This window comes from Drosophila navojoa, chromosome 2 (genome assembly GCF_054131105.1).
Source record: "Drosophila navojoa isolate 15081-1374.11 chromosome 2, UAZ_NAV_1.0, whole genome shotgun sequence".
Taxonomy (NCBI): domain Eukaryota; kingdom Metazoa; phylum Arthropoda; class Insecta; order Diptera; family Drosophilidae; genus Drosophila; species Drosophila navojoa.
In genome coordinates, this window is record NC_142890.1 from 7,022,019 (window position 1) to 7,049,906 (window position 27,888).

Genomic DNA, 27,888 nt, shown 5'->3' on the forward strand with positions numbered 1-27,888 from the left:
AAAAGTTACAGCGTAACATTAACATTTGCAACCCCAACAGAGTGAGTAAGAAGGAGAGCGTCGGAATGCTAAGCTGAGAGAAAATTTCCCAATTTTCAGTGTCATTTGACAGAAAAATCGATTCGTTTTCACACTGGGCCATTCTGGGCAGGCAGTTGGATAGAAATCAGAGTACAAACCAGCCGAGCAGCGCGACCGAGATGACCCACTTTTCGGTTTTCGCATTCAAATCCAACTGCTTTACAAAATAAAGTTGCAATTTTTTTCTATACACTTAGCTTTTAGTTGAAATCGCGTTGTATATTATGTAAAACTAAAATCCGTTAACTAGTGTAAACTCTATGCATTTATGTAAATTCTCTAACGCTAACGTGGAAGTGGAAACAGGCGACCTGAAAAATCAGCAGTCCCAGCACCATTCAAGAAGCAGTAGTAAAAAGGTTCGCTAAATGTTCAACTTAACGTTTATCTAAATGTTCAGTAAGAGTTAAAAAGGTTAAAGAATCGAATGCAATTTTACATTTTACGTTTGCAAACAAAAAGTTGGTCAAATGAGTCCAGAAATTCAGGACGAGTACTGAAAAACGAAGGCTGTCAGTGGCAGTGGCCTGGCCTGGCCTGTGAGCGAACGGGCACACGAAAAATTCGCTGTACACCAAATGGGAAAATGTGTTCTCAGTAGCAGCAGCAGCAGCCGTCGAACTCGCCCCGCTGCTGTTGGGGGCATGTGTAACGTGAAATATTTGCAATGTTTCAATGAAATTGAGAAGATTTTGCAAAAAATTAACAACAAAGAAATTTTAAATGTAATGTTGAGTATGTCGCGAGTGTCAAAAGCTTATATATTCATAAATTTCAATGAAATATCAATTATCTAAATTTTAAACTACAGTGCTGAAAAGTGCAATATTTATGAAATGTGAAATGGCAAAAAGGGTGTTGTGAAAGTAAAAGTGCTAGCGATTGCAACTAAGACTTCGGCACTGGCATATCGATGAAACGATAAAAAAAAAACCAAGCAAGCTAACGTAAAATTACACCCACACGCGCACACACATGCCCACATGGACGAGTACACACACACACACACACACACGCATTGAAGGCAATGTGACCAACAATACAAATGCGAAAGTTGTGACAATGCAAACGGAATATTGAATGAAAACTGAACACAAATGTATATAAATACGTGCGCATGCATGTGCTGAGTGGCTCTGCTGCTGCTTATGCTAAAGTGCATTAATAAAGTGTGCCAAAATTGGCAAACAAACTGCATTTGGACAAAAAGGCGCGCGCGCACAAGTCGCACACACTTAGGCAACGTGGAATGGCCAGTGGAAGTGGAGCAGAGCAGCAGTTTGCGGCTCATATAGCTGCTGGTCGGATGTCTGTGTGTGTTTGTGTAAATTATATATACATATGTATATATATTTGTATATATGTGTATCTGTATGTGTGTGTGTGCGTTTCATATTCATAGCCGCAGTAACAGCCGCAGCCGCAGTAGCCATGATAGCAGCAGCGGCAAAAGATAAATGAAAAGTGCCACATTTTGCTTTTGGGGGCGGTTTTGACACTTGGCGCGCAGCAGCAGCGGCAGCAACAACAACAACGACAACAGTTGGGCCATGTGGGAGGCGTAAAAGTTGTTTGCTCCTCTGCGTGCGTAACAGAATGGCCCAAACAGATATGTACACACGCATACGCATACATACAAACATATATATGTATAGCAGCAGTAAAAGAGTGCGAGAGCAAGAGCTGCGACGGCAGTTGGGGGCAGGTGTTTGCCATGCGGTTGTCTTGTGTCACTCGCAGTTAGCTAACAATGTGTGCGTCTGTGTATGTGTGTGTGTGTGTGTGTGTGTGTTTGTGTGTGTGTACGCGTGTGCGTGTGTAAACAGTAACAGGAGAGATAATAACAGCGCTGTCGACTGCGCCTAAACGCTGTAACAACTATTTTTGGCTTTATTCGCAATTTGTTTTTTCGTTTATTTTATTTGTCTTGTTGTTCTTATTATGCTCTGCCTAAATATGTAGATTTATGATTCGCATTTTCTTTTGTCTTTCGTGAATGCAACGATCTAATGTCACGCGCTGCTAAAAAAAATGTCAATATATGAAAAGGTCTTTTCTTGTTTGCTTCTGTGCAAGAATTTATCGAGCAGCAGCTCAATTTTGACATGTGGCTATCATTCAATGGTCGATTCGCTAAAAGCCAAGGGATGGGGCAAAGGAAGAGATTCGATTTTACACATTCCACAAACTTTGCCCAAAAAACTATGCTACAATATGTATGTGTGTGAGTGTGTACTTGTGTGACCCGCATGAGCTTCGCTCGGTCTATGTGTGTGTGTGTGTGTGTGTGTAGTTATAAATAGGCAAGATAGTTTTTGTGCTGTTTGGCTGCTCTTCTACTTTTTTGTGTGCTGCTATTGAGGTCAAACTGTCAGCAGGATAGTGAACTTTATCAAAATTTAAACAAATTTAAAGAGGGCTTTTATGTGTATATTATACAAAAGCGTCTTTGAAGTAGATTTAATTTTTATAGCTACCTGAGATGAATTCTGTGCAGTTTGATGTAATTTAACTTTGTTGAATTTACTTTGATTATATTTGAATAGTAAAATAATATATAAGCTCCTCAATCTATAATTATTATTTAATTTAGAGGATCCAGATCAAATTGCAATACAACTTTGCATAAATTGTTAAATACATCTGCGGAAAGTCATCTTGAAATTGGCACTTGTATGTTGTTCTCTCTCGCTTTTCCGTTTATAAACTCTAAAAAGTATGCAATGCAATATGGGCATAAAACTGCATTTTTCCATTTGTAAAAGTTGTTTCCTCCTTTTCCATTCACTTGTGTTTGAGCGAAAAACTCTAACCAAATGCTGTATATTTATCTCAGAAAACTTCTGTGGCACGATGTAACTTTTAAGTTTGTAACCTCAATTATTATTTTTTTTATCAGTTGCTTTTTTATTCAGTAAGCAAAGAAAGTTTTTTAATTACTATCGAGTTAGTAAATATTTTAAAGTATTACGATTATAATTAACCGAATTTCGGCCATTCCGTGTTTGTCGCATACATCGATCAAAATCGCATGAATCGGAATTAAAATCCATGTGAATTTTCCATTTAATTTACTCCGATGGCAATTGCCAAACGAAATTGGGTTAATAGAGTGTAAAGCATCAGCATCAGCCTGCAACCTACATTCGAATGGGACTGAGGATGGGCCCTGGCATGTGGGCCACCCATTAAGGAAGAGAAAGAGCGAACAGCTTGCCTTGTGTGCGAGCCGTTTGGCTAATCCGCATTTGGCGAACTCATTAAAATTTAAAACAGTTCACAACAGCTGATGATGCTCTTGTGCCTTTCGGTATTAACTGTTGCTACATAGATTTTGTGTGCTCTAAATGAAGAAATATTTAACTGCGTGATTAAGTTTATAGATCCAACTCAACATGCAAGTCAATTAGATAAAAATCGTATAAGGAAATGAGAAGCTATATACAGCCACATGCTACCCACTTACAGCCATGAAGAAAATGATGAGAAAACAAGTGCAAAGCAAAGAAAACTCACACGCACACAAACACACAGAGTAAGAGCTACTTAACGCCCACTTCATAATCATAATTAAAAAATTTTGAAGCCCACCGACTTAAGGACATACAGCTCTGTTAACTGACTAATAGTTTGATGGTCTGTTAACTTTACAGCATCGCGCATGCGCCAGTGTTGGCTGACTGCAATCTCTCGCTGGGATATTTACTCACACGCACCACACACGCTCTCTCTCGGTCTCTCTCTCTCTCTCTCTATAGTGATAGCTGGGCAGTTCATCACTCAATGACCAAAATTCTCTGGCTCTCGTCGTCGACACACAGACAATGCTGCCATCTTGTTCGCACACTCAAATTGCTGTGCATACTTTTGCAGTTAAGCTAAAGCTATAAACGACATTGTTGCTGTTGTTTTTCCTTTTGCAGTTGTACACACTCACACACACACACACTTACACACGAGTACATACACTGTTACAGCGGAGCTGGGGAAGAGACTGTCGTGGCGATGTGCACAATAGCAACTAGTGGCCGTAATGAGACTTTGCTGCTGTTGCGCTTCGCATTTGACTGCGCTCCGTTGTGCTGCATACACGTAACGCAATTATAACGGCATCGGTTTACCCACACACACATACACACACGCGCGCATTCATGCAAAAGTGAAGTGAAAAAAAAGTGCTACATTTACTATAAATAGAGGCAGTTTTATTTGATGCATAAATGATGCTTTAAGATGATTAACCGATCGTTGTAAGTACTCCGACTTAGCTATTCAGCATCCAGTTTTCCAGTGTAGATATCAACAGCACGTCCAGGTAGGCAATCGCTTTGCAGAAAATATGCAATCAACGTAACTGAGAGCTGTTGCTGGCAACACCGGAAGGACGTGAAGTAAATGTCAAAGCCCACCTGCTGGATGCTGTCATGTCCGCCCACAGATGGGCGGGACAGTAGCGGGATAAACCTTGTCATTGCCTTTTAAATGTCAAGGGGAAGCGGGAGGGGTGTAAATACAGCAAACATCGCCATTGACAGCAGACTGCAGTTGTATGCATGTGATTTGCCTGCCTGACTGACAGCCTGGCCTATCTGTGTGTGTGTGTGTGTGGGTGTTCTCCTTGGAGTTTGTGTAACAGTGTGCCAGAATCATCGCAGCATTCTGTATACATTTTACTATAGATATTCCCCTAGCACATCATCGGACGCAAAGTGATGCAAATTGAATTTCCTTCGCGATTTATTATTGGATTTCACTTCCAACATAATACGGAAAGCCACTAAAGCAGAATTGTAGCCTGTCTAAGCCCCGCATTTCGCAACTATTGCAACTCCAACAGTTTATATATTGTGTGTGTGTGTGTATGTATATATATAAATTTACAGCTTGTAACTTTTGCTCTTTCAGCAAGTGCAGCGTCTTGCTGCCGTCTAGACAAACTGGCGCGTGTTGAATACCCTCTAAACAGGGATAACAAAATAGTGGATTATCCCTGGCAGAAAAGTTTCAAGCCATATAAACTCTAAATAGACAATAATTTATTGCTGATTGAGCAGAAAAGTTTTCATATCAATTGTTGGTGGAAAAGCAAAACTTTATAAATATAACAATAAATAGTTATACAAATATTTAGTTTTCATTAATAGGCTTATAGTCAAAACTGAGTTTTCACCATATAATATAATATACATATTCAGTTCAACTTTCTATCAAACAGTCGCTAACGAGGTATTCAGGCATCGGTCAGTTAGCTTAGTTTTCCTCTCATGTTACAGTTGTTTTTATACCGACACGCGTCTAACAAGGCGTATGAGTAATACAATTGACTGTACGTGTGCATGACTGTAAATGTATCTATGTATGCTCGACTGTCTGTGTGTGTGTGTGTGTGTGTATGTTTGTGTTTGCAATGGCAGACAGTGAAATCAAAGCGCCAGATTGCAGCGCAGGTGTCGGACGATTGAGAGGGCGAGCGTTTAGCATTACGCACTTTTTCACACGATTACATGACGTATGAGTAATATGGGAAATACGGAGGAAATACTCAATGAATGCAGTCTTGAAGCAGCGGCACAACACCAACTATTGGGAAATATTGTTGCATGAGCGTGCCGTTCCTTGGGGGTCAGACACGAAACGCGGTCACAACAGCAATTAACCCAAAGTTCAAAGTTCACAAGTTGCTCTCTCTGTGTATGTGTGTGTATTTGTGTGTGTGCCACATGTTCCACAATTACAAAGCGGAGCAAAGCAGTTGCCCCATTTCGTAAGCTCGCGCACATAAATAAATCAAGCCCAAAATGAGCAATAACCCTTCATTGGCTGCAAGCCACCCACGGGGATTTTTATAGTCGAGAGTGGTGCAAGGACTGAAAGTCGATTTTCGATTCTGTTTTGTTTTATTCATTCGCAGACGTCAGAAGGGCAGCCACAGCATGCCGTACGAGTCGATGCACCATCATCAGTCGGCGGCCGCTGCCGTGGCCGCCGGCGTAGCGCCAAATAGCATGCTGGACTCGCTTAGCATGCAGCTGCGCGATGCGGAAATGCGGCGCACCGAGATCGAGCGGGCGCATCAGGTGAGTTCGCAGTGCGAATGATTTGCAGCAGCTCGACTACAATTTCGAGTGGTTCCGTTGACAGGAAACTCTGGCACAAATACGCAATTTAAGCGGATGCGCTCGACCCGACACCGAGGCCGTGGAGAATCTGCAGTCGCGTGCTCGTGAGCTGGAAAAGAAGGTAAGCGCCAGCGGCGCATCAAATGTGGCCCGCAGACCCTCAGCTATTCTTGTGCAATGCATTTCAGGTGGCGCTGGAGAACGTGCGCTGCGAGGAGCTGCAGATCGAGCTAACCGCCGCGCTCAAAGCCAAGGCAGGGCGGCCCAGTAACCAGAACATGGCCAATTGCCCCCCAACATCAACCGCAGCAGCGCAACATGGCCAATATCCATGCTCAAGTATACCAACTTCTGCAAGCAGCTCCACCGTCACATGGGCACCGACAATCAGCCACCAGGACCAAGGCTCCGAGATCGATATAATAATGGCCAAGATTGAGCAGGTAAATGGCAAATGTTTATTATAGAACACAGTGTGAGCTAACATGAATGAATTAATGTGCCCCAATGTGCCCCCTATGTCCCCCGCTCAATCGACATCGCTTTTGGTTGAGTTGTCTGTCGACTGGCTTTCGTTGGCAGATGAGTAACAGGTTACGAAACTGCCAAAGCTCTCGTTGCTGGACGAGTCCGATTCCACCATATCGCCCAGTTCGATCTGTGTGCCGCAGTCCGCTTGTGCCGGCAGACCCTGCTTGAAGTAATCCTCGCTCTCGGCGTTGGTGCTCGTGTATATCTGCAGCTTGCGTCGCATCTCTTCATTGTCCTTTGCCAGCTGTCGGATGATGCGTTGGTTTTCATTGCTGTTGTGCTCATCCACGCTAATGCTGCACAGCATGATCAGGGTCATCTCCTCGATCCGCTTCTCTAGATTGTTGACCATCTCCTGCAGCTGGCCAACGTATCTGCGGCGCAGATTGAATCTCTCGCCGAGCGCGTTCTGCTGGCAGTGCTTTCTGAACTTCTCCATTATTATCTTGACGCCCTCCTTGTAGTCCTCCACGGTCTGCTTAAGCTCCGCGTTCTCGAGCAGCTGCTGTATGCGTTCATCGTCATTGCAATATTTGACCAAGTTCTTCAGCAATTGATCGTCCTGCACGCCGCAGGAGTCGAAGAACTTCTTGTTCACACTTTCACAGTCAGCCAATAGACACGTTGTCTTCTGTATCAAATCATTGAAGTTGCTAGAGACTTTCTGGGCCTTGATTATCAGCCCAGTCACCGCATCAGCAACGGGAATCATGTTCTCAATCGAATTTCGGTTTTCAATTTATGCCAGATTTCGGGTGCAGAGAACAAACACTGAATAATGACTTTCTCAGGCCAACATAGTCTATTAGTATACCTCACGTAGCCTGCTAGGGCTATACTCGAAACATTAACATCACAACATATATATCACACAAATTCTCTCTGTTAAGTTTAGAGGACATTTTAAGAAAAAATAACATGAAAGATAAATAGGAAAAGATATATGAAGTATTCTTTTTTATACATTTTATTCTTGAGAAGTATCCAATATGGATGTTCTAATCTCTATATTCATCTATTGATATAGAAGAATATCCTCATTAAAATATCGAATTTAATATGTATCTAATATATATATCACATGCATATTTGCCGAGTTCCTCATGTTCCTCTGTTCGATTCCAGGACAATCGCGTTTTGGCCGAGCTGGAACAACCGCGCACCTCGGCCAGCGCCAGCATGTCAGCCTTGCAAAGCATGCCGCCCAGCTCCATGATGAATACGGGAAACAGCGAATTTAGAACCATATCAAAGAGTGGTAAGTCCGAAGTTTATCAAATTTGCATGCGATTTTTTTGGTTTCATTTATTTATGTATTTCGTTTTTTCGTAAAGAACTTGAAGAAGAACTGAATCGATACAAACGCGCCGTATTGGGCGGCGCATCGGGTGGCGGCGTGTCCGCCCTATCGTCCGGCTACTCGAGCCTGCCGCAATCGCTGGCCTCCACGCTGGGCAACGGCGCTAGCACCAGCCTGAGCGGCACGAGCGTTGGCTCGCAGAGCGCTGCTGCCGCCGCCGCGGCGGGTGTTGGTGGTGGCGGCGGTGGTGTTGGCGGCGCTGGTGGCTTATCATCCATATCGGCCCTGATGCCCAACTCAATCAGCGGCATATCCTCGAGTCTGAGCAGTCATGCCCTGCAATCAATGAACGCGTCGGCGTACGGCGGCGGCCAGACCTCCGTTGAGAAGCTGCTGAGTGGAACTAGTGGAATAACTGGCATTCCACCATTGCCGGTAAATATTCACACGATGAAGGCTATGCCAACGGCATTAAGTCAGGTAAACCAACTATTTTCAATTGCAATGAACTACAAGCAACAAATGAAAAATATATATAAAAAAAAAAAGAAAAACCCAACAAAACAAAACTTTATAAAATGCAATTAAATTAGCTTCTTTTGATACCAAAACAAAATCCGCTTTGAAGCCTTTGTTTGGCACTTGGCGACATGGCTTTGGCTCTCCTTTTGGTGATCATCTGCTTAAAGTAGCCTTCGTACTTAATCGTTCATTTAACTGTTGATCATGCGCGCCGAGCCGACTGGCTCAGCGTCTGATAATCACGTTTTGTGCTTTGTTGTAGTTGCATTATTGAAAATAATTACATGCTCACAGTGTTCACATACATACCTATTCACATACATACATACCCACATACATACACACAGACTAACATAATTTCGAGTTCTTGCGTAGCTGACACAGTAAATGCTACTCAGATGCAACTTTTGGTATTTCAATGTATTCCCACAAGGAATTTATACAATTTTAATTAATATAAATAATTTTTTTTTTTTTAATATCAAATATATAAATATATTTAGTATTTGGTATTGAATTTTCAAGAGCCTAGAAAACTTTTGTCTCATTTGATGTTAAACATATAAATTGCATGCGTAAGAAGTTTTATCAGATTGCCTCATCTTTTGGTCTTTGTATATTTTTTTAAGGTGTGTAGAACCCTAATTTATTTATTTATTGAAAAAATTTTGAAAAGAAGAATGTATAAGTCCCTTGCGGTAAGCGGAAACAATCAGCCTTTCACATGGCTGAATTAAAATCTATTTCGAGCTCAGAGTCCGGCTCTTGCAGTTGAGTTTCTATAAGTACAGGTCTATAGGCCATACACTACATTTTTTGGTAATATAAAAATACTTTATTGTAATTATAAAATTCATTTACAAAGAATTGTTACTTAGTACTCCAAAGTACCTTAATGATCTTCATAAAAAACACCTCAACTGTAGCCGAGAAACGCTGAATAACAGAATGAAAATGGTTTGTGTCAGGTTCATTTAGTCTTTATAACGTGTCTTATAAACTTTGTGGGATTAAAAGGAAAACAAAGCAATTTTAAAAACTAGAATAATTACTAACTTGGTATTTACAAGTATCTTTTCACATTTCCTTTTTATTTTACCATTTTTTCCATCTATATTTCATATCTCTTCGCAAAAGAAAGATATCCTTAGTTTCATAGAAACGCACATTTGAGACTCCAAATAAATATTAATAATTTATATACAATACATTTATTTAAAGCATTCCTAACTACTCCGCAAGGGCATATAAATATATTTGATTTTTTATTCTAATCAGAATCGTATTAGCATGATGTCATTTCACTGAAATTTCCACCATGTCGCATTCGCATTCTTCTCCATGCACAGCACATAAACCAACTCATGTCATATAGTAAAACACATGCATTTACATACCAAGAGTTATTAGACTTATACATATATATTTCAATATCAATATCAAATCTGTAGCCAATCTATATAGAGCATTTCGACGCTTTCCGTTTCGATGTTCAAGTACTAAACTAATCCATCGATTAGGCAACATTGTTCATATCAATTGCTTGGAAACGGCTTCAGTTCACATAGCAACTAGCTCAATATTCATAATTTATGTATATCTACTCTCGTCTGCGTCTGCGCTAATCACAACAACATGTTCGATCAATCCAGATTTTCAAATACTTTCTCATAGCTAATATATAATGCTGTTTCTAGCTGGCTTCCTGTTAAATATTGACCAATAAACGTCTACTCTGTGATCTCTTTTCCCGTTTTATGCGCTCTCTCTCTCTCTCTTGTCTCCCCTCTCTCTCTTTCTTTCTCTCTTTCTCTCTTTTTTCTCTATATGTTCTCTTTTTCTCTTCATGTAAAATAACTCGTGTTTCGATTCGTTCTCTTCCCAATGTGCTGAAACTTGCGATTCGAAATGAAATCATCTGCAATCCATGTCTTTCAATGTCTCTCTGTGTGTGTGTCTGTCTGTGTGCCTATGCAATAATTGTCTGTATGTGTGCCCTTGTAACCCCCGCCTGTACTAATACACTAACCGAAAACAACAACCACAACAACAACAACAACCAACACAATCAAAAACCAATGTAAATTGAAAAACCAAAAACAAAAACGAAACCAAATTGAAATTCGCACACAAAATTAAACTTGAATTGAAATTAAAACTGAAATTGAATATGAAATTGAAAATGAAATTGAAATTGAAACGAGAAGCGCGGAACAATACAACTGTACAATTTACAGAGCACAACCATGCCCCTCCTGTCACTCAACTCGCATAATCTGCCGCCTGGCGGCTCGACCAGCTACTCGGCCCTGGGCCTGAGCGGCGGCAGCGGCGTAGTCGGCTCCTCGCTGACCCATCCCACCATGAGCAACATCAACATGCTCGACACGAGCGCCCTGCTTGGCCTGGGACCGGCCGGCGGTGGCATCACTGGCGCCACATCTCTCTACGGCCTGAGCGGTGGCGCCACCGGCGCCCTGGGCAGCACCTATGGCCCGCCGTTTATGGATGCTGCATCGAGCGCCTCGTATCCATTCACGTCGGCCGCACTGCGCCAGGCCACCAAGATGAAAATGCTGGACGAGATTGATATACCGATGACGCGCTATGGCAATCGCAGCTCACCGTGCTCGCCCATTCCCGTGGGCCACAGCAGCTGGGGCCTGGACGAGTTCACCGATGGCCTGGGCGCCTCCCTCATGCACAATCGCAGCGGCCTGGCGCTGGGCGCCCTTGACCTGGACAGTAAGCACAGCCATCGATGTCACTTCTGTGATCCGCATTCTAATGTTCCTTTTGCTCTTCCTTTCAGCTCGCAATCATGGGCTGAACGGCGCCAGTGAGCCGCAGGTTGACATGTTGGACATACCTGGCAAGGGACGCTGTTGCGTCTTCATTGCGCGCTTTCCCTATGATCCGCCAGAGTAAGTGAACCTGAACTTGGGCTAGATTCTCATAGATTGACCTACAATTTCTCTCTCTCTCTCTCTCTCTCTCTCTCAGGGAGGCTGAGGGCGAGCTGTCGCTCTGCGCCGGCGACTATTTGCTGGTGTGGACCAGCGGCGAGCCGCAGGGTGGCTATCTAGATGCTGAGCTCTTGGATGGACGACGCGGCTTAGTGCCCGCTTCGTTTGTGCAGCGACTTGTGGGTGAGTAACTGAACTGGAGCCAACAATTGAAACAATCGAAACCCACTCACTTTCGTCTGTTCATTTCGTTTAGGCGACGATCTGCTGGAGTTCCATCAGGCGGTGTTGTCCACATTGCGCGACGCCGAGGATGGCTCCATGCAGTGCGACACAACGTCGCTGCCTTCCTTGCCGCCGCACAACCCATTGCTCACACACACGCACGAGGAACTGGCACGTTTGAGTGAGACGCACACCGATCTGGAGCACGACCAGGACGACATTAGCGATAATGGTAACTATACACGCTCCCATTGCTTGCCACGTTCCATTCTTTAATCTCTTTGGTTTGGTTTGGTTTTTGTGGCCACTCGAATGCGTCCTCTGCGTTGGCAAACGTGAGCATAACGACCTTTGAATACCCTAACTGTAGAGACGCACTGGACTAGGCTAGCAGCAATAGATCATTAGGTCTCATTGATTCAACTCAAATACTAATCCAAATATTACTCTTCTCGTCCGGCCTGCTCTTTCCCTCTTTCTCCATCTCTGTCTCCCTCTCTCGGCCACATCAGTTCCAGCTCCGAAGCACTTGACGCTGGAACGGCAGCTTAACAAGAGCGTGCTCATTGGCTGGTCGCCACCGGAGCCGGTGGGCTACAATCTGATTGACAGCTATCACGTCTATGTAGATGGTGTGCTCAAGGTCACGGTGAAGGCCAACGAACGCACACGCGCTCTGATTGAGGGCGTCGACTCCACGCGGGTGAGTCTCGAGTGATGCAATGCATCATCATCATCGTCTGCTCTTCTTCTTCTATATTTGGCATATTGTCTTTTTTTTTCGTTTAGCCGCATCGCATCAGCGTGCGGAGCGTTACGCAAACCCGTCAGACGTCCAGGGACGCCGCCTGCACAATGATCATTGGGCGAGACACTTCGCACTTGGGCCCCTCGGCGGTGCGCGCCTCGCACATAACGTGTTCCTCGGCGGTTATCTCATGGCTGCCAGCCAACTCCAACCACCAGCACGTGGTGTGTGTGAACAATGTGGAGGTGCGCACCGTCAAGCCGGGCATGTATAGGCACACAATAACCGGGCTCGCGCCCAGCACCCAATACCGGGTGACTGTGCGCGCCAAGCACTTGCGTGCGGTTGGCCAGCAGACGCCGCAGGCACCGGGCCGACCCGGGCAGGAGGAAGCACCCGGCGCCTATGCCGATTTTCGCACACTGACCAAAGGCTTGCCTGATCCCCCACAAGACATCCAATTGGAGGCTGGTCCTCAGGATGGCACCATTCTGGTGACATGGCAGCCGGTTAACCGACCCACGTCCACGGGGCCCGTAACCGGCTACGCTGTGTACGCCGATGGTAAGAAGGTGACCGACATCAACTCACCTACGGGCGATCATGCACTCATCGACATCGGCAAGCTGGGCGTCTTCAATCCCCGGGCCGTCACCATACGCACCAAATCTCGCGATTCACAGTCGGCGGACAGTGCACCCATCTTAATACCAAGTGAGCGTCCCCAAGTAATCTCCATTCGAATTGGAGCTACTAAGTCTTCTCTCTCCCTCTGTAGACAACGTGCGCAATGCTGTCGCTCGCCGGGGACCAAATCAAATGGGCATGGGTCCGCAGCTGCCGCAGCAGGGGCTCCACGGCATGCCCATGCAGCAGCATCAGGGCATGCCCGGACAGCAGCCGCTCATGGGGGTCGGCCAGCAGGATCACACGCAGTACGATCCCAATCAGATGCAGCAACAGCAGCAGCCGGGCCAGCTGCCGAACCAGCAGCCGGGTCAGGCCCAGCCGGGTCATCAGGTTAGTGTGGGCGCCGCACCCAAATGTCAGCCAATGGGCCAGACCTGCGTGCAGATCTTCGCTTAGCTCTGGCATTCACTGTATATAAATAATGTTCTGTGAACTCGTTTTGTTTTTCGTCTAACTGTACTTATTATTTCAAATGCAATTGGTTGTGAATTTCCCGAAATTTCTCTTTAAACATCCATCCTCTATAAGATTGTACATAAAGCTCTACTGAATGTAGATCGTACTCTATCTCAATTTGAATGCCAATCCCATACTCCCCATTATGATTTGTACATATGATATTCAAATGGAAAATCCAATGAAAATACCCCATACATATACATACCTATATACTATATACTTAACCAACTTATGTTCAGTTTGTTTTTGGTTGAAACGAACATCAACTTGATTCCGACTTCATAACGGATGTTTTAAAACATAAAAGACAAAAAAAGAAAACCAAAACAAGGAAGAGTATTCTATCAGCTACATATATACTTTCTATATCTTTCTGTATCTATTATGAATTGCCTTTACTACTCTACTTACTTCTCTCAACCTATTTTCTATGAATTGTTTTGCAATATAACCACATTATATACATACACTATATGAAATATTAGACAATTGCACAAAAATTCACACACAAAATTTTTGTAAATGAAAAAAAATAATGAACTGCGTTGCCGAGATCTATGAGAAAGTATATAAATATACATATATTATAAGAACCAACAAAGCAATTTGAATTGAGACCTACAACTAAATATCCCTAAAATCCAAGAAAAAAAAAAATTAAGAATTTGTATGTATGTAAATTGATTATTATTAATATTTCGGTTCTCTGTGAGATGACGTATGCCGATTTCCTAATGCTAGTGTGTTTGATTTGAGTCTTGATTTTGGATTCATGAATTTTGTTTTCCATTTGGTTTTTGTTTTGTATTTTATTTTGTTTTAGTACAGTTCACAAATAGCATGCTCCAAAAACTTTTGCTGCCAAATGCAACAAACTTAATTGAGTTACTCAGTTTGAACAATAGAAACTTTTCTTACTTCAATAAGTATTTTGAGCGGAGTTTGATTAAGGAAAAAAATAATTTAAAAAAAATAAATAAAAAAAAAAATACGCAATGCAACGAACAATTTTAAACCAAAACAAGTTATACATATTCATTTTCATTATATGAAACGATACCGTTAACCCGTTACCATACCGAATCGAATCGAATCGATAACAGCCCGACGGAAGCTCCGGCTTGTTAGGTGGCCTGCTCGGTGGCCTCTTCTCGAAACCCACACAGAGTCAAGTGAACCAGAATGTAAGTTATACCCACAACATCTCTCACATACGCATTCGTATTAAACACACACACACACGTACACACATACACACGTATATACACACACACACACACTAACATATAAGTTGTTGCCTAGAGTAAAAACTCATCTTAAGAGTTCGCTGCATTTTTAGTAATACGTATCTCAATTACTATAGCTTATACTAATTATAATTATAGTACTATAATTAACTAAAACAAAACAAAAACCAGTAGAACTATGCTTTCTTGAGCTTAAATGAAATGCTAAGTCCGAAAATACTGAGTTATATATTATTTAAATGTTTTCTTCAGTTCATCAAATTTTTCGTTTAGCAAATTTTGTGTTTTTGTTAATTTTGAAAAATATATTTGCCTATTTTTGAGGGCAAACTTTTGTCTTTAGGGAAGCTGTAAAAGTCGTGAATGAAGTGTTAAGCTTTTGCATGGGTAGATAGGATACTTGAACAATATCTTATCGATCGTATCCACATACTAAGCAACTACCTTAAGATTAGTTGAAAATGTTTTAAATAACTTTACAAGCGACACTCAATTATGTATATAAAATCGATTTGAAATGCTTCTTAACTGGGATAGTCTCAGCGCCTACTAACTATATACGAAATGCATCAACGAAAAATAAACCTCTTGCTATATATAATATGAGTACATATATATACATGTATATATTGATTTATGTATGTATATATATGTGTGTAAGTATGCAAATAAATTAGTATTCAGTAGTAGGTTTGCAGTTCATATTAGCGACATGTGTATACATACAATCCACAACACCTACAAGAGAAACCGAATCTTACATCTACCTAGATACAATTTCAACTCAAACTCGTGCTTTCTTATTTCCAACAGACACTTAACAAACTAGCTTCGTATTTGCCTTTGACCTATCAGCCATATAGCATTATGATTTCCCAGCTGTCGTATTTAGACTCCTGCTTAATGCGCCTCTCTTAATATACAAATCTATATATTCACACACATACACACACAGCTATGTATAGCTAGCTATACTTAATACTATTTAGTCTATATACATATGTAATTAAATAACCTCTTTAGTTGTGGCGAGCCTTAACGCTATACGCCGACGCCCGCACATCGCTAAAGAACTTACCTCTCTATAGACAATGTGAATGAAAAACAGAGTACAATCTAAGAACAAACTATGCAAAAATCTAAAAAGAACGAAAAAATGCTAACAAAATTTCAAATTCATTTAAATTAATTCAAATTCATGCGCGTGCTATCCGCGATCGATAACTTATCGATATGCAGGGCTATCCGCCGACTGCACCACAGCGCGGCATGGTGCCAGGACGACCCCAGGGACCACAGCAGCAGCAGCAACAGCAGCAACAACAGCTGCAGCAGCAGCAGCAGCAGTACGGAGCGCAGGGAGCACGCTTTCGTGGCCCAGTGCCGGGCCAGATGCAAGGTCAGATGCACGGCATGCAGGGTCAGATGGCCGGACAAATGCAGGGTCAGATGCCCGGCCAAATGCCTGGCCAGATGCAGGGGCACATGCAAGGTCAGATGCAGGGTCAGATGCAGGGTCAGATGCAGGGTCAAATGGCGGGCCAACTGCCTGGCCAAGTGCAGGGTCCGCGTGGTGCCCTCACCCAGCAACAGCAGCAGCAACAACAGCAGCAGCAACAGCAGCAGGCGCAGCAGGGCCAAATGCTGCCCGGCCAGCAAGTGGGGCCGCAGCAGCAGCAGCAAATGCCCGGGGCGCAGAAGAAGCCGCGCTACTTTGTGGCCATGTTCGACTACGATCCATCCACAATGAGTCCTAATCCAGATGGGTGCGACGAAGAGCTGCCCTTCCAAGAGGGCGACACAATCAAGGTAAGCTCTTTGCAATTTTGCCGTTACACAGAACCACCCAAAACACTTTGCAGCCGCGTCGCACCAAGCCAGCAGCGAACTCGTGCCGTTTGAGCGTCGACGAAACACGAAAGGGTAAAGCAAACAGAAATCAGAAAACAGCAATCAGCAATCAGCAATCCAGCAATCTCTATCTATATCAACAATCAGCATCAGCTAATCTGGAAAGCAGTTAAAGCAGCGCTTGCTCTGAATTGGATGCCGAATTGGAACGTTGCCAAGAATTGGCTGCGCGCTTGCCGCTAATTGAATGATTGAATGTTGTGCATGTTTTTCCTTCGACAATAAATATATTATACGATCAGACTACCCACCCCTAACATAACCTAACATACTACAGTTGAGATTGTTATCGATAAGTTTAAGCATATCTACATCCATATCCATGATAATACCAGCAATAATCCCCGATACAGTAACTAACATATTTCTATTACCCAAACACTAAGTAGACGTTGTTCTCTTCTATCTCTCTCTAATAGTTCCATAACTAAACGTTAAGTTAGCGATATGCACATATACATACATACACTATCAAATAGCCTTATACTCTCTATATATATATATATATATACACATATGTATATATCGGAATGCTCGACTCTCGATCTTGCTAACAGTCGCTCCTTCTCTTTTACGGTCTGTGGCGCAGGTGTTTGGTGATAAGGACGCCGACGGCTTCTATTGGGGCGAGCTGCGCGGCCGTCGCGGCTACGTGCCGCACAACATGGTCAGCGAGGTGGAGGACACCACTGCCCAGATGACCGGCGGGCAGCCAACTGTAGGGGGCACCGGCCAGGTGATGCCCGGCCAGAATGCGCCGCAGCAGAGCATGCGTAATGTGAGCCGCGATCGCTGGGGCGACATCTATGCGAATATGCCGGTGAAGCGAATGGTCGCCCTCTACGACTACGATCCCCAGGAGCTAAGTCCGAATGTGGATGCCGAGGTGAGTGAGCGGCAAGCGACAAAACTCTCTGCAAATTGAGTATTCTCTCAACTCTCCCCTAGCAAGTGGAATTATGTTTCAAGACGGGTGAGGTCATACTCGTTTATGGTGATATGGATGAAGATGGTTTCTACATGGGCGAACTGGACGGTGTTCGGGGCTTGGTGCCATCCAATTTTCTGGCCGATGCGCCCGATCAGTACAACAATCAAATGGGACCTGGCGGCGCCGCCGGGCGTGGCAGTCTCGCTCAACGGGGCAGGGGTCAGGGGCCCGGGGCCAGAGGGCCGCCGCCGCCGCCCCGCGACAACATGATGCCCGGCGTGGCTGGGCAGCGCGGCGCACAAGGCAAAAGTAAGTGGGCTTTGTGCCGATCAATCCGATCCATCAATTTAATTGCATTCTTTTGTCTTTGTTTTTTTTTTTCAATTAATTTCCTTATAATTTCGATACAATTTTTACTAAATATGATACTAAAAAAAGAAAAAAAAAACTTATTCGACCAGCAATTACAGGCTTAATATTTATGATTTTCACTTTTCGTTTCAATTAAAATACAAAACAAGAAAAAAAGTTGATAAAGAAGGAATATCTCAAAGCAAAAAATACATTATACACTTTTAAAGATAATAAAATATGCAGGTTTTTCAGACAACACAAAAACAAGCAGGATGATATACATATATATAGTATATAGCAACTATTCTGAAACCAGCCACAAGATTCTGTTGCTTATTTTTGGTTATATACGTAATATCAATCTGGAATCAGCGAATTATAATAAACACGATATATTGTCATACTCCAAAAAGAAACAACCAAAGAATACAAATTTCGTGACGACACAGAAAATTCTTTCACTCTTCTCTCTTTCTGTCTAACTCTTTCGCAAAAAACTTCAACAACAAAAAAAAAAAAAAAAAAAGATACATTCTTAAAATTATAAATATTTATAACAAACAGTTACAGATGAATAACTCAATACAATTTCTGAACGCCGCTAATTTATTTACAATATATATAAATATATATACATATATATTTCTTTTGAATCTGTTATAATTCCGCAGAACTTTTTATAAATTATTCCAACATTTCTTTATAACTAATTCAATTGTTTATGTTATCTGAAGTTTTCTTTTTGACTTTGTAAAATATTTCATAATTTCAGCACCAGTCAGAAACCTATTTTGGTTTGTTTAATGATTTTGGTTTTTGTTTATTTTCATTTCTCGGTTCGAAATCGAATTATATAATCCTTAACAAATACAATATATAGATACATAGTTGTTGTTCTTGTTGTTGTATACACAAACTTTATATTAACTTTCTCGCTCTCGCTTTCTCTTTGGTTCATTTTCGTTCTCAATATGATTTGAAAATTGAAGTTTTTCTTCTCTTTATGCACATAAAATGTCTTTCATTTACGTTTTTGTTGTTGTTGTTCTTTTCTAATGCTGTCTATACACAATCTTTCTTAACCTCAACTTTTGTCTCTTGTCTTGCGTGACTTTCTCTAGCCTTGCAATTTTCTAGATGGTCTCTTGCATGTCAATTAAATCCAGTAAACTTATAAATATATTTTCAATTATATTTATACATATAAATATACATATAATTTATTTATTTTCCTTTAATTTAGTTGAACCGTTTATTTGCATAAAACAGAGACTAGTTTCTTGCACCTGATTGCCGAATGAACTGTAATTCCTTAGTTCTTCACCGATCAAATATTATAGAGTTTACAATGAAAAGAACGTCTATTACAACCCGCGATGCTGTACATATCACGAAACTAGTTTTAGGATCCAATTTCAATGTAATACATATGTATGCGTATGTATATGTATGTATGTTTCCAGTCACTCGATGTACCCCCAACTGCAATACATTCGAGGATATACCTTTTCAGCCAGACTATATTATAATTCAGAAGAGATGAGAAAATAACTCTTCAAGTCGAGTTTACTAAACTTTCTTTCCGGTTTCTATGCCCCCTATGTGCTTTTTACAACAATTATATATATGTATATACCTCTTTATTTAATTTTCTTCTTCTTACTTAATTATATGTATATCTACTTTTCTACTGGTTTTGAATGTTTGCTCTTGTTTGTTTGCCAATTAGCCTATTTCAATATTTTGGATAAACATTCTATTAATTTTCTTTTGTTCCTTGGTTTCCTTAGAGATATAACAACAAAAACAACAACACCGCAGGGGCTTAAAGCACATATACCATATATACAGCTCTCTATATATATATCAAAATGACTTTCAATTGAATGACGAGCATTCTCTTTGTAATCTATGTACATTTCTTCCGTGTAAAATATATTTTTAAAAAACGTTTTTAAAGTCTTAACCCTATAAATATAATCATATACTAATATATATGTATCTACAATATCATGCGAGCCATCATCCAAGTGGCCGTAATTGTTCAATGTGTAATTAATTTATTCATCAAAAACCTAAGATACGCTGCCCCGAGCAGTTTTTTATAGGGATTTGATTTTCGTAAGACCAGACGCCATGCGCAAAAGGTAATATAATTTTTAATGCTACTTACATACATATGATGTTCATCAATTAAGTAACTATTACTAACTACTACAACAACGTATATACATATATGTACAATAACTCTTAATTAAATTGAATACGATTTTGACTCTTGCCAATGTTCCTAGCGATCCATTACGTTTTGGCGCCTTTTACTCCGTTTTGTATTGTGTTTTCGAGAAATCGTTTTGCAAGCAACCAAAATTTCTATTTCGATTTCAATTTCAATTACCATTTTCAATGCCCCCCGTAAAAATGTTTCAAATTAATTTTTGTTTTTATTCTCGATTGGTTTGAATTTATTATTTGGATTTTCTGATTGTATTTTTGGATTTTTGTTTTCAAACTGCGGTGAATTATGTCAAAAACAAATACAACTTGAAACTGATTCTCGGACCCACGCGATTACGTTAAATCGAGTCGATATATTCTATATAAGTAAGAGTAAACCTTACCAGGCAGCAGCTGTAACTGAAACTTTGAGACTACTACATTCAATTAGAATTGATTTGATTTTATTTTGGTTCGATTTTGGTTTATTTTAATTTTTATGTTTTTTTCTTGATTTCATTTACTACTACAACTTCTTTCAAATAATTTTTTGTAATGGTCTGCTGTGGTAAATGTGAAGTCTTTATGTTATATTCGTTGCTATAGATGCTCGCCCTGCTTCCCCTACACTGTTAGACAACACGGGCCACCCTGCCCCCGATCACCAAACGCAGGTAAATACTCTTTTCTCTTTTGTTTTCTTTTTTCGTTTCATATAAATACTTGAAGAAAATTTAAAAGAAAAAGAATTACAATAATAGCAAAACTAAACAAAATCTCATTTTTGAATATAAATATAAATGCTTAAAAGAAATATACAAACGAATACTCAAAAGAAAAAATTAAGAAAGCGCAAAAAAAAATATTTATATATAAATAACAACACCTCATACGCAACAAAAACTATAATTATTAATACTACAAGTACTACTACTACTACTACTACTACTACTACTACTACTACTACTACTACTGCTATTACTACTACTATTACTATTACTACTATTTCTACAGCTGCTATCTCTGTCGCTCATTTGAATTCGACTCTCTTTCTTGAAAACAATCGATTGTGTTATACAAACTTCATTCATAACACACACGCACACAATACGTTCTAGAGAACACACACATTATATCAATGCTGATCAGTCCGAACACTTTTATAATCATCTGCCATAGCTTATACTTAGAGGACAACTCAATACCTACACGGTTCATAAGCCTATTTTTGTAAATTCTTTTTAAGCATATATAAATATTATATATGTATATACATATATATATTGATCGTCCATTCGCTCGCTCGCTCGTTCGCTCTATCTATCTTAATTCTGTCTAACTCTGTCTATATACATATATCTAAATATATCTGTCAATATGTATACATATATATAAACCCATTCACTATCTATATATATACTTCTGATCTATGTTTGTGCGTATATCCAATGCTCTGATAATCCATACAAAACGCTTACAGTACAGTACATGAACAATAATTTGCTTACCATATAAAAGCGCGATATATATAATACATATGTATATTTGAGAAACAATCTATATGTATATGTATAGCTAGCAACATGTTTATAGAATCCCGTGTAGTACAGTGTATAAATCCAACAGAACAACAAAGCCAACAGAATACCACATTGAAAGCATTATAAATATATATATACATACATATATACGATACGATACGACACACACCTGTACAGCAATCAATCAGCCAATCAATCAAGCTCCTTACCAACATTCTGTATGATGTTCAGCAAGTACATATACTTAGCACATGATATTAGCGTAATATACAATATATACTAAATGTGTGTGTGTAACGGATCCTCAGATCTTAGCTTCAGACATCATGAACAACTCCAACAGCACCATCAATCAATCAATCACATTTACATACTTATGTTATTCAATTTAAATTTCAGTTATTATACCACTTATTTCACTATTTTGTTTTGTGTAAAAGTTTCTTCAAAGTGATTTTTCGAATAACGTTTCACACTGGCGCCAATATCTCCAATATAATTAGGCATACATCAGATCTTTAGCTTTAAGTCTTCTTTTCTTATTATTTCCTATATTCGATTCAAAAGATATCGAATGTATATATATATACTGACAATTGCTGAAAGTACTCAAAACACCCAATACTCAATACATAATATACCAAATACGATATTTACATATGTATATTGCTGATAAGATGTAATAACCCGTATACTCAAAACTCAAAAATCAAAACTCGTACTCGTAATTAACTTTATATAAACAAAAAAAAAATCTTCTGATTTTTTGTATTGTTTTTTTTTTATTTTTTTTTTACTGCGTATACGCTACTAATTACATATATATTAATTGCTACTATTACTATATGAAATATTGGATGTGATGTGTAAACAAATTTCTATGTGATTCACTGTATGTGTAAACTATTCGATTTTGATTTCGAATCATTAAATATTATTTCGAATTATCTCTTCGTTTCGTTCTCTTGTATGCCTTTTGCTTTACCCTCCATTGCCACATCGATAATTTTCTGTTTCGATTCACTAAAAGGTCTGCTTATATTTTGGTTTTGCTTAACACTCTTTTTGTTTATCGGGGGAAGATAAAATTACGGATCTTGCGAAAGATTGAATGAAACTTAAATCAGAAAGTTTCTAATGGGGTTTCAACAGCATTTAAAACACAGATACACCCACATTAGCACACATACATACATACAGAATGGTTAACATTTAAATATTAAGGTAGTGTACATAACTAGAAATCGCTAAAGTCAATATTATTGAATAGAGCTCGTCGTAGGTTTATTTTACCTAATTTTCTGATTTTCCCCTAGCTTCGAGTACGCAAACCAAGTTTATTTCATAGATATATATATTTATATATATATATTTTTTTATATTTGATTTATTTTTCTCGTTTACTGCAAGCGTATGCCATAATGTCATGGGCATCATTATTATATTTTGTTTTAATTGAAAAACGTTGCTAGTTCTACATAAATTTTCAAATTTCAATCAAAAGATCCCGAGCACAACCAATGTTGACAAACTTGTACTGTCATTCGTTTTGATTGAATGGAGAAAATTCCCAAAGTGAAAAAACAAGAAAATCTCGAGAATCAAATGGAATATTAAAGTCCTACGATCTAATGATAACTCAATCCATATATACACTATGTATTGAATGCATTGCATTTGTGGACAAAGTATATATTTTTAGCTCATTTCGTAGCGATTACCGTTGTTCCGAGATCGACTGAACATAATCTCAACACAATTTTGATGAGGTTTCTGCCACATATATACTGACATATATCTATACCATATACCCAAACTAGCATATATATATACGATTCGTTGCGTAGTAGTTGAACGTAGCTGCAATTATGTTACTTACTAACCAATCAAATCCAACTCCTCTTTCTCTCAGCGGCAACTACTACTAACTAAATACTTAGAATCATACCAAAAATGTTTTTTTTTTCCTCACATATATATTATTGTTAAATGAATACGCTAAACTCATGACAAATTTTGATAAAGATCGTACGAAAAGTATTACGAATATAATGCGAATACCCATAAAACCCATAAAATACGATTATTTAAATGATTAGTTGCCATTTATTTGAAGATCTATTTAACGAGATTGGAATCACTCGACTAATTCATTGTATTTTGGTATATATTCCAAAAACGGACAACTTGCAGATGATCGGTCGCGTTGGTAATGTTGGCATGCAGCAGCAACAACTCCAGCAGCAGCAGCAGCAGCAACAGCAACAACAGCAACAACCTTATGGTCAGCAACAGACGCAAATGGGACAACAGCAGCAGCAGCAGCAGCAGCAACAGCAACAGCAACAAATGGGCATGGGACAAAGTGGAATGATGGGAATGGGCCAACAGCCAATGGGCATGATGGGCGGACAGACGCAGCAACAGCAGCAAATGGGACAACAGATGGGCGGCATGGGCGGCATGGGTCAAATGGGACAGATGGGACAAATGGGACAGATGGGACAAATGGGAATGGGTCAGCAGCAGCAACAGGTGCCTGTGACGACGCAGGCGCCAACGGGCGGACTCTTCTCGGGGGCAACTAGCCTGCTCTCTGGTGCTACTTCGGCTGCCACCGGTGGTCTATTTGGTTCGAAGCAACCGCCCAAAACGGATCCAATGCAACCACCTGGCGGTGTGCAGCCAACGCAGCAACAAGCAAACGCCTTCGGTGCCCAGCAGATGACGCCGGGCATGCAGCAGCCCGGGATGCAGCAACAGCCGGGCATGCAGCAACAACCCGGCATGCAGCAACAGCCCGGCATGCAACAACAACAACAACAAGTGCCACCGCAAGCCCAGCCACCGCCTCAAGGACCGGGCGCCGGTCTGCTGGGCGGCCTCAAGGGCATCGCAGCAGCGGCGCCCGGCGGCGACGTCCTCTCGAAAGGCAAAGATCTGTTTGGTAAATTCGGGTTCGGCTTTGGCAAATAACCCTGGTCATTCCATAGGGTCCTGTTATATTATTCGTAGATTAGATCTATTATTATGATTATGCTATTGATTACGATTACTAAGCTAATATATACATATATGTATGTACATATATACATATACGTATACACAATTATACAAAGATAAAGTTAAAAGAAAAATGAAAATGGAAACGGAAACGGAAATGGAAACAAATCAAAGAATCCCCCAGTCCACTGTGGGCCTGTGTAAATGATGTTGTACTGTTGATATGATGAATGCAACTAATAGAGCTAATGATAATATTTTTTATTAATACAATTGATAGAAATATTGATAATACTAAAAAGCTAAACACAGACAGGAACAACATCAACCAGAAGAAATGCATAAATTGTTGTATAATTGATTTAATATATTAACAAATTTCCAATTTAAGTAAATTGCTAGCAAAGATAATGAAATTGAGATATATAAATATATATGAATTGAAAATACAGAAAGATGACAAATATACAAATGCATGAAGAGCTCCATTGCGACTTCACATACACCCACACACACACACACACAAACACACACACATACTTATATATATATACATCTAATAAGGCAAATGATAAAGGCGGAGAGGAAAAATACATATATTATATACATACATACATACATTATATTTACAAATTATTTGTTAACGCACATTGTTAAATTTGCTACTGTTGCTGACCAGTTTATAAATAAATACAAGTAAAATTAAAACCAAAACAACTTAAAAATAAATTAATAAATAAAAACTAAAAGTGAAATTCAGAAAACATACACATATTATATATATATATATATTTAAAATATATTAAAACTAAAAACAAAAACTACAAAAAAATGAATAAAACATTTAAATGACATTTATAAATCAAAGCCTAAGAATAGGAATGGAAAGTTGAGCAATATTAAAGGCGATGGACACACCAGAACTATGCAAAAAAAACCAAAATATATAAAAAAAATACTAATAATACTAACTATACATAAAAAATAAAAAAAGGTAAATGGTAAACAAATTATGAACTAAACATATATATACGCATATACTACATATACATACACACACATGCATACACATATGCAAATTTATATACACATATATATATATCTGAACCTTAATTTCACATGCCTCTAAATTCCTTCAACTTTCATTGGAGCAGCAGAAGAACTAGCCAAAAGCGAAAATCTATATCGAATTCGATATCGAAAATTCAAAAATTAAAGCCCAGCCACAAACACCGTCTCTCCGTTGCCCAAGTCCTGCAGCTCTCAAGCGTATATCAACTAAACTATAAACAAAGAGCAAAATAGAAAATATAAAGTAAGATATGGGGCATACAAATATACAAATATATAAATATATTAAATACAAATTTCTGACGAAACACCTGAAAGTAATCGACAAACATACAAACGACCTACATAGATATACATATATACGCAACACATGCAACATGCAACATGCAACATGCAACATGCTTGGCAAATTCTTTCAAGTTTCTACTACATTTCTTTCCTTATTCTCAACTCTACAAATCAAACCTTCCAGCTATTTACTAATGACTATCCATTAAAAACTAAATACCTACATACATATTTACCTTAAAATTAAAAAACACAAAAACAAAAACAAAACAAATTGAAAATTTCATGATTGCTTTACTTAAATATTTAGATATGACTTAGCTAGTACAGTCCGTCATGTCAGTATGCGTACAACATTCCTTTTCATAATTGCTTTTACCTGTTCGACAAATACATGTTTCCTAATATTTAACAATTGCTTTAGTAACACATCAAGAATGAAAACACTTAAACAACAAATACAATGCGTACCTCTTGCTTTATGAAAACAGAAAGTATAAAAACATACAACTACAAAAATATATTTAAAAAAAAAAACAAAAAAAAAACAAAAAAAGCAAAAAATATTATCATAAAATGCAAAAGAAACTATAAACTTATATAAAAATGGAAAGGGAATATTGAAGAGATGTGCAACGGCCATAGAGAGAAATTGTGAATGAATCATTACTTTAAAATAGCAAGAACGTTTCTTTCAGTGCAGGAGTTCTTAACAGAATGGAAGAGATGGGGGTAGGGGAGAGAGAGAGAGAGCCAAAGGGAGAGGGAGAGATGCTCAGCCAGACCATAGCAACAACTACAATAACTAAATGTTATCACACAGCACAACACAGTTCAGAGCCCAAAAACTGTAAATTGTTAACTGACAAAAGTAGTCACACCATAGAGATACCCTATGTATACATATGTATGTGTACATCGGCATAAAAATAGTTGAATACGATTCCAGTCGATAGGCGACAAATCCACATGTTATATTTATACAACTAACACACACAAGCATACACATCCTTATATATAGTATATATATATACATATATACATACAAATATCTTAAATGTAACAAGCGTTAACTTTTCCCACGTAAATAATTTTTACCTTACAATCAAATCATTGTATTATTTAGCCACACAGCAGAAGAAGAATAGAATCGTTTTACACAGTTTAAGGCGGCGACATGGAACTTCGGCATATCCGACGTTTCTATACCCTTGCCCATCAGGTATATGTGGGAGAACCATTGAGAATAATTCGTGAGATCCGTTTCTATTTCTTATGAACTTGGCCAGAGTGAATGCATATGTACATATAGTCTAGTACGATTCAGCTATATCGAGGGGGGGACGTGCAGCAAGGGTATACCTATGTCAACCAAACACAAACACACACAGACACAGAGGCAGACACAAACTACTTAGACAAAGATTTACAGACAGTACACAATTTATTTAAAAAACAGTTTAAATCAAAAAGCTGTTCAACACAATTCAAGATAAATGATAAAGGCAAAGCAAAGGCAAAAAGAAAAACAAATGAAAAATTCATATGAAAATGAAAAACTACGCATTACGGAATGATAAACAAAATACAAACTAAATTGTTATACAGTATATTATACTTTTTCTATAACTTATAATTTCCTTACTGAATAACAAAACAAACAAAAGATAAAAAAAAAAAAAAA

At 39.4% G+C, this 27,888-nt stretch overlaps 2 protein-coding genes and 1 long non-coding RNA gene across 13 annotated transcripts; 1 reads left to right on the forward strand and 2 right to left on the reverse strand.

The window, feature by feature from the left end:
- Nucleotides 1-36: 36 nt before the first annotated feature.
- On the forward strand, nucleotides 37-27,733 carry Rbp (RIMS binding protein). Of its 11 annotated transcripts, none has more exons than XM_030383983.2 (19): nucleotides 37-440; nucleotides 5,993-6,158; nucleotides 6,223-6,321; nucleotides 6,389-6,643; nucleotides 7,857-7,989; nucleotides 8,066-8,511; nucleotides 10,761-11,298; nucleotides 11,366-11,477; nucleotides 11,557-11,702; nucleotides 11,776-11,976; nucleotides 12,257-12,447; nucleotides 12,534-13,206; nucleotides 13,271-13,512; nucleotides 14,745-14,825; nucleotides 16,128-16,697; nucleotides 17,389-17,685; nucleotides 17,748-18,039; nucleotides 20,908-20,975; nucleotides 24,036-27,733. In XM_030383983.2, the coding sequence occupies exons 2-19, from the start codon at nucleotides 6,015-6,017 to the stop codon at nucleotides 24,816-24,818; spliced, it is 5,271 nt and encodes a 1,756-aa protein (XP_030239843.1). In that variant the 5' UTR covers nucleotides 37-440; nucleotides 5,993-6,014; the 3' UTR covers nucleotides 24,819-27,733. The 11 variants fall into 11 exon arrangements, with proteins under 11 accessions (XP_030239843.1, XP_030239846.1, XP_030239849.2 ...); XM_089256123.1 differs by lacking the exon at nucleotides 37-440 and adding an exon at nucleotides 4,077-4,331; XM_030383991.2 differs by lacking the exon at nucleotides 37-440 and adding an exon at nucleotides 4,077-4,331 and having other exon boundaries at nucleotides 10,791-11,298.
- On the reverse strand, nucleotides 6,636-7,491 carry h-cup (heineken-cup). The gene has a single exon (XM_030383997.2). The coding sequence runs from the start codon at nucleotides 7,441-7,443 to the stop codon at nucleotides 6,730-6,732; it is 714 nt and encodes a 237-aa protein (XP_030239857.1). The 5' UTR covers nucleotides 7,444-7,491; the 3' UTR covers nucleotides 6,636-6,729.
- On the reverse strand, nucleotides 19,263-20,658 carry LOC149092087 (uncharacterized). The gene is made up of 2 exons (XR_016196159.1): nucleotides 20,483-20,658; nucleotides 19,263-19,602 (listed from the first exon to the last, which is right to left on the reverse strand). It is a non-coding gene; the product is annotated as an uncharacterized LOC149092087 (long non-coding RNA).
- Nucleotides 27,734-27,888: the final 155 nt, after the last annotated feature.